This window comes from Pinus tabuliformis, chromosome 3_2 (assembly GCF_031772625.1).
Source record: "Pinus tabuliformis cultivar Carrire ecotype Pingquan chromosome 3_2, CPIR1, whole genome shotgun sequence".
Classification (NCBI taxonomy): Eukaryota; Viridiplantae; Streptophyta; class Pinopsida; order Pinales; family Pinaceae; genus Pinus; species Pinus tabuliformis.
In genome coordinates this window covers 1064845601-1064851970 of record NC_142302.1, presented here as the reverse complement: position 1 = coordinate 1064851970, position 6370 = coordinate 1064845601, and the positions used below count along the sequence as shown (strand labels likewise).

Genomic DNA, 6370 nt, shown 5'->3' with positions numbered 1-6370 from the left:
TTTTTTTTCTTCAAATAATACGCTCTGATGTATAATCATGTGCCATCCAAAGAGTCTCATGGCACAGCCTTAGTCTTTTGTGGAATACAATTTATAAAAGTATCTTATATGCAATTTGTCAATTTGTTAACTTATAAAAATATCTTATCTTATCTGCAATTTGTTCGGTGAATTTTCGGTGCATGGCGCCTCAAAGGCTGCCTCGCTCGCTTGGTTATTTTTGAACGTGGAAAGCATGGCGCCTCAAACATGAGGCTGCCTCGAACATTACTTAGCTTTCAAGTATTTCTCTTAAATATTTTTTTCCATCGTCGAGAATATACTAAAAATATATATATAATTTGGTATTCCACAATATTCTTTATCTTATCTCTTTGCTTAATATATGCACGCAAATAATTGATAAATCTTATCTGTTTTCTTAATATATGCACGTAAATAATTGAATTTATCATATGTTAATATGCTTCTTCATTTTTAAAATCTTTAAAAATGGTGAAGGCATTTTCTCTATCTATATTTAAAATAGAAAAAAACCCAATCAATTTGAAATTGGTATTAGGATTTCTAATAATTAATTTAAATTTTAATCGTTATGAATTACATTTGGGCTTTATTTGAGACTATTTTAAGTGATGTTTTATTCATTATAAGAAATAATAATTTTTTTTTTTTAATTCCATCTTCATATCTAGATTTACTTATAATAACTTAAAATAAAACATATAATTCATTTCACATTCCTAACCTTAAAATAACAAATTCTTTTGACATTCCTAACTTTTAAATAACAAAATCCAAAATCCAGGCAACCTAAGAAGCATACATTATATCTATATATGCGTTCATTTAATATTCTGAAAAGTTAATTCCCAAATTCCCAACGATAATTGCACATGAATATATGTTAATATCTTTGATTGAGATTATTAGACATTGATCTCATTTAGTCCCTACCTGGGACTAATAGCGTTCGATCAGGCATTGACTTCCTATTAATTTGAGTTGACCGGAGCATTTAGTTGATGTTTTTCGCTTTTACCCAAAGTTTTATTTTAAAACTTTGATGTTTTTTGCTTTTTATCCAAAGTTTTATATTGGAGGTCTTATTGCCGGATTGCTGAATTTCCAAATCCAAATTTCGCGACTTTTTTGTTTTACCCAAAGTTTTCGGAGGTCATCCAAATTTCGTGACTTTTTTGTTTTACCCAAAGTTTTCGGAGGTCTTATTGCCGGGGATATCGATTGAACGTTGTGACAATTCATCTTACCCAAAGTTGAGTTTGCAGAACGTTGTGACAATTAATTTTATCCAATGTCCAATTTACATGTTATGACAACTGATTTTAAGTTTGGGGCAAAGTTTTTTTAATATATGTTGGAGACTTAGAACGGGTGGCAGCTTTTGGTCGTGCACAACAGTGAGCTGTTGGCGTCAGGAGACTTCTAGCAGGTGGCAGCTGCCGGTGCTTATAATACCGTCTTGTAATACCGTGTTGAGGGCAACCGTTTTCCTTTCTAATTTAGGAGATTATGCCAAGGGGAACACAGGACTAGGACTTGTGAAGCCTGGCGTCGATATAGTGGATTCAGTATTAACCATGTATCCGATAGGTATTGTATTCAGAATTATAAATCTCGGCTGAGAATATCAATATGGTTACTATCTGATGGATGATGCATGCACTGCTGAAAGGATTTTTGTGCTTGGCGGTGCCAGTAGGGGAGATCTATTCTGGGGGAAGTCGGTATCTGTTGGTTTTTTTTTGCTTTATATGTATATTTTTTAATTTCTATTTTAGTTTGTGTGTTTTTCCTCTTGTTTTAATTCTGGGTAGGTGCTCAAACAACTGCAAAATTAGTATAGTTGCTTGTAGATCTCAGATCCTCTTCGTGCCTGGGTGTGGCGTTACAACCCATGCTACGTTATGCAGTAGTCAGGTTGTTGGTTGTTTGCATGTACTGTCATATTGTGCAAGAGTGTGGATGCGAAGCCATAGATCTACACATGTTAGATTTGTCGTTGACTGTATCTTTCTTCCTCCTTAGACCAAGGGTACTGTAACTCTGAAGATTCAAGCTAGTATAATCTGTGGCTTCTCTGGTTATAGGGACTTGTTTGTGTATTTCATTTGCTGTCATTATACTAGGAAGGAAATGAAAATTTTATTTATAAAGGTTTCTATGTGCATAGCTGTTTAAACGCTCATTTTTTAGTGGTTATGGTTGATGCTTGGTTATAGTATATTACTGTATAAAGTTTCATCAAATAAATGATTAGATCCCAGGGGTTTTCTATAATTACCATGTAAGATTTCTTATTTTATTCAAATTTAAAAAAAGACTAAATGCCCAGTAACATTAGTGATGGCCGGCTGAGACAACCCCTTAGGCCAGTTTGTATATATGTTCGTATTTTATCAATAAATTTGACTGTTTTTGTCTTATTATTGGCTTATTAGTGCAGGAATTTAGTTTAAACTGTGGGAAGCTCTCTTAGTCTTTTTGAAAACAGATCCCTTGCTCATTTACCCAGGCTCAGTGGCACTTGTTGACTCTTATTTTTTTTATAGTTATAATTGGCTGATGTTGATCAGAGGCATTAGCATATTATGTTGTAATTTTGTTTTTCCATCACATCATAAGAAATGGTATAGCTTTACAAGTTTTGGAGGGGATAACACATCTGATATTTCCATAAATAGTAAGAAAAGGAGAGTTTCTTCATCTTGTTTATTGAAATGTTGCTCTTTTGGTGTCAAATCTCCTTTATTTGTTGTGACTTTTTAGTTTAGTTTGGTAGAATTCTTGTGGCCAGTTTCTACATTTTCCTGGTTTTGGACTTTCAAAACATGTTATGGATGTTTTCAGAAGCTAATACTGTTTTTCCTGTTGTAGTGATTAAAAATGCCCCGCTATGATGATCGTTCTGGAAACACACGGCTCTATGTTGGCCGACTGTCTTCTCGTACCCGTACACGTGATCTTGAGGATCTTTTCAACAGATATGGAAGGTTAGTTCACTGAATGTGATTTGTTTATATGTTTGTCCTAAATAATAATCTTAAAGAGCTACCAAACAATAGTCTGTTATAATCTATAATTTATTGCTTATATACCCCTTTGTCTTTTCTTTTTATTTAGTCGTTCCTAATTTAGGGTTGCCAAGTCATGTTTTCCCTCTTGTACTATTTCTTGGTTGGGTGTACCCTACACGGTTTGCCCTTTATTAGTGCATAGTCCGCATTGACACTTTCCTCTCTTTGCCCATCTTTCCTATTTCTGTTGGGTGTTGAATTGCAATTGTTTTTTTTTTTTGGTTTGGTTTTGGGCTATTTGTACATTGACTTTATAGATATTCTTTTTCTAGGGCCATACCTCTTTTAGTCTTGCTTGGGGTTTATGGAGTACTTGTGGTATTATGGGCATATGGGAAAATCATTTCCTCTTCCTGTTGTCAGGTAATTTTTTTAATGCTGGCAGTATTTTCATCTTTTCTTCTCTTATGCTGCCACGTTTGGTATGTTCAATGTTTTGTTCCTTCTATGTTTTACAAGATGGCCAAGCCATGGATTTCCTTCTATGGAATATTGTATACTATAATGGGTTAGTCTGTTTTGTTTCCTTCGAGATTGAAGGAGATGGGGTGGGGTGGGTCCTAGCCAAGCCATGGATTCCTTATTGTTGGGATATTGTTTCACTGCTTCTGTGCCTTTAAACTCTCTGAGGAAGTTCCAGCCCAAGTTGCGTGTTAACTTGAATGATGTTGTTGAAGGTTAGTCGGCTCTTACCTGGCCTGGAGGTCAATGGGGAGAGAGTGACCTTGGTGGGATTGGTGGCTATTGTTGCAAGGGTGTTAATAGGAGACTTTGGCGCATCTAGACGTGCATCTTTCTGTAATGTTCTTGCGTACATTTATGGAATGGCAAGGGTGCAAAATGGTGTTTGATTCATCTGAGAGGCGAACTATCATTCGATTCGATACCTTGATGCACTGCTCATTGTTTCTCGCAAACGTTTCCGCAGAGTCCGTGATGTGGATTTGAAGCACGACTTCGCCTTTATTGTAAGTATTCAAAACCATATCCAGTACCTTTCGAATTTGTTATGGATACTGCGTATATATGTTCTATGGATGTGGCTGTATCATGCATGTTAACTTTCGGAAGACCAATGTTATCTAGTCGTCTACGCCAAATTTGTAAATATCGATAGTCAAATAATTTAAGAAATGAATTGAACACATTGATCTAATTGCTGCGGACAAATGTTTTTCCCTCATTCGAGTTTATTTGAATAATATTTGTTATCTTGGTCATGCAATTATGGTTTGTTCTTCTGTGTGTTACCCTTGGTTTCTCTTAGGAATTTAGTGATCCTCGTGATGCGGATGAAGCAAGATACTATCTATCTATCTATCGTGGTTGGCTCTGTCTATCTCAAATTTGATGGAAAAACCCCTTGAGATTCTTCATTTCCGTGATCGAAAGGTTTGTATTGTTATCCCCGTTCCAAGTCTTATTGTTAGGTTTTTTTTTCTTCAAAGCTCTGGCAGAGCCGCGCAGGGTTTTAATACGCTCTGATGTATAATCATGTGCCGTCCAAAGAGTCTCATGGCGCAGCCTTAGTCTTTTGTAGGTTTTTTTTTCTACAAATAATACGCTCTGATGTATAATCATGTGCCGTCCAAAGAGTCTCATGGCGCAGCCTTAGTCTTTTGTGGAATACAATTTATAAAAGTATCTTATATGCAATTTGTCAATTTGTTAACTTATAAAAATATCTTATCTTATCTGCAATTTGTTCGGTGAATTTTCGGTGCATGGCGCCTCAAACATGAGGCTGCATCGCTCGCATGGTTATTTTTGAACGTGGAAAGCATGGCGCCTCAAACATGAGGCTGCCTCGAACATTAATTAGCTTTCAAGTATTTCTCTTAAATATTTTTTTCCATCGTCGAGAATATACTAAAAATATATATAAAATTTGTATTCCACAATATTCTTTATCTTATCTCTTTGCTTAATATATGCACGCAAATAATTGATAAATCTTATCTGTTTTCTTAATATATGCACGTAAATAATTGAATTTATCATATGTTAATATGCTTCTTCATTTTTAAAATCTTTAAAAATGGTGAAGGCATTTTCTCTATCTATATTTGAAATAGAAAAAAACCCAATCAATTTGAAATTGGTATTAGGATTTATAATAATTAATTTAAATTTTAATCGTTATGAATTACATTTGGGCTTTATTTGAGACTATTTTAAGTGATGTTTTATTCATGATAAGAAATACTTTTTTTTTTTTTTTTAATTCCATCTTCATATCTAAATTTACTTATAATAACTTAAAATAAAACATATAATTCATTTCACATTCCTAACCTTAAAATAACAAATTCTTTTGACATTCCTAACTTTTAAATAACAAAATCCAAAATCCAGGCAACCTGAGAAACATAAATTATATCTATATATGCGTTCATTTAATATTCTGAAAAGTTAATTCCCAAATTCCCAACGATAATTGCACAGGAATATATGTTAATATCTTTGATTGAGATTATTAGACATTGATCTCATTTAGTCCCTACCTGGGACTAATAGCGTTCGATCAGGCATTGACTTCCTATTAATTTTAGTTGACCGGAGTATTTAGTTGATGTTTTTCGCTTTTACCCAAAGTTTTATTTTAAAACTTTGATGTTTTTTGCTTTTTATCCAAAGTTTTATATTGGAGGTCTTATTGTCGGATTGCTGAATTTCCAAATCCAAATTTCGTGACTTTTTTGTTTTACCCAAAGTTTTCGGAGGTCATCCAAATTTCGTGACTTTTTTGTTTTACCCAAAGTTTTCGGAGGTCTTATTGCCGGGGATATCGATTGAACGTTCTGACAATTCATCTTACCCAAAGTCGAGTTTGCAGAATGTTGTGACAATTAATTTTATCCAATGTCCAATTTACATGTTATGACAACTGATTTTAAGTTTGGGGCAAAGTTTTTTTAATATATGTTGGAGACTTAGAACAGGTGGCAGCTTTTGGTCGTGCACAACAGCGAGCTGTTGGCGTCAGGAGACTTCTAGCAGGTGGCAGCTGCCGGTGCTTATAATACCGTCTTGTAATACTGTGTTGAGGGCAACCGTTTTCCTTTCTAATTTAGGAGATTATGCCAAGGAGAACACAGGACGAGGACTTGTGAAGCCTGGCGTCGATACAGTGGATTCAGTATTAACCTTGTATCTGATAGGTATTGTATTCAGAATTATAAATCTCAGCTGAGAATATCAATATGGTTACTATCTGATGGATGATGCATGCACTGCTAAAAGGATGTTTGTGCTTGGCGGTGCCAGTAGGG

The 6370-nt window shown here is 34.6% G+C and overlaps 1 protein-coding gene across 2 annotated transcripts; it reads left to right on the top strand.

Moving 5' to 3' along the window:
• The first annotated feature begins 2743 nt into the window (after nt 1-2743).
• Nucleotides 2744-4464, top strand: LOC149184304 (serine/arginine-rich splicing factor RS2Z32-like). 2 transcript variants are annotated; one of them, XM_089418892.1, is made up of 3 exons: nt 2744-3014; nt 4027-4066; nt 4366-4464. In XM_089418892.1, exons 1-3 carry the CDS (start codon nt 2908-2910, stop codon nt 4447-4449), a joined length of 231 nt encoding a protein of 76 aa, XP_089275018.1. In that variant the 5' UTR covers nt 2744-2907; the 3' UTR covers nt 4450-4464. The 2 variants fall into 2 exon arrangements, with proteins under 2 accessions (XP_089275018.1, XP_089275017.1); XM_089418891.1 differs by lacking the exon at nt 4366-4464 and having other exon boundaries at nt 4027-4207.
• The last annotated feature ends 1906 nt before the right edge of the window (nt 4465-6370 follow it).

Excerpts from the sequence above, each read along its gene's own strand:
- LOC149184304 (XM_089418891.1), top strand. The coding sequence starts at position 2,908 with ATGCCCCGCTATGATGATCGTTCTGGAAACACACGGCTCTATGTTGGC. Across the intron at positions 3,015-4,026 it reads CTTTTCAACAGATATGGAAG|AGTCCGTGATGTGGATTTGA; the intron begins GTTAGTTCACTG and ends ACGTTTCCGCAG.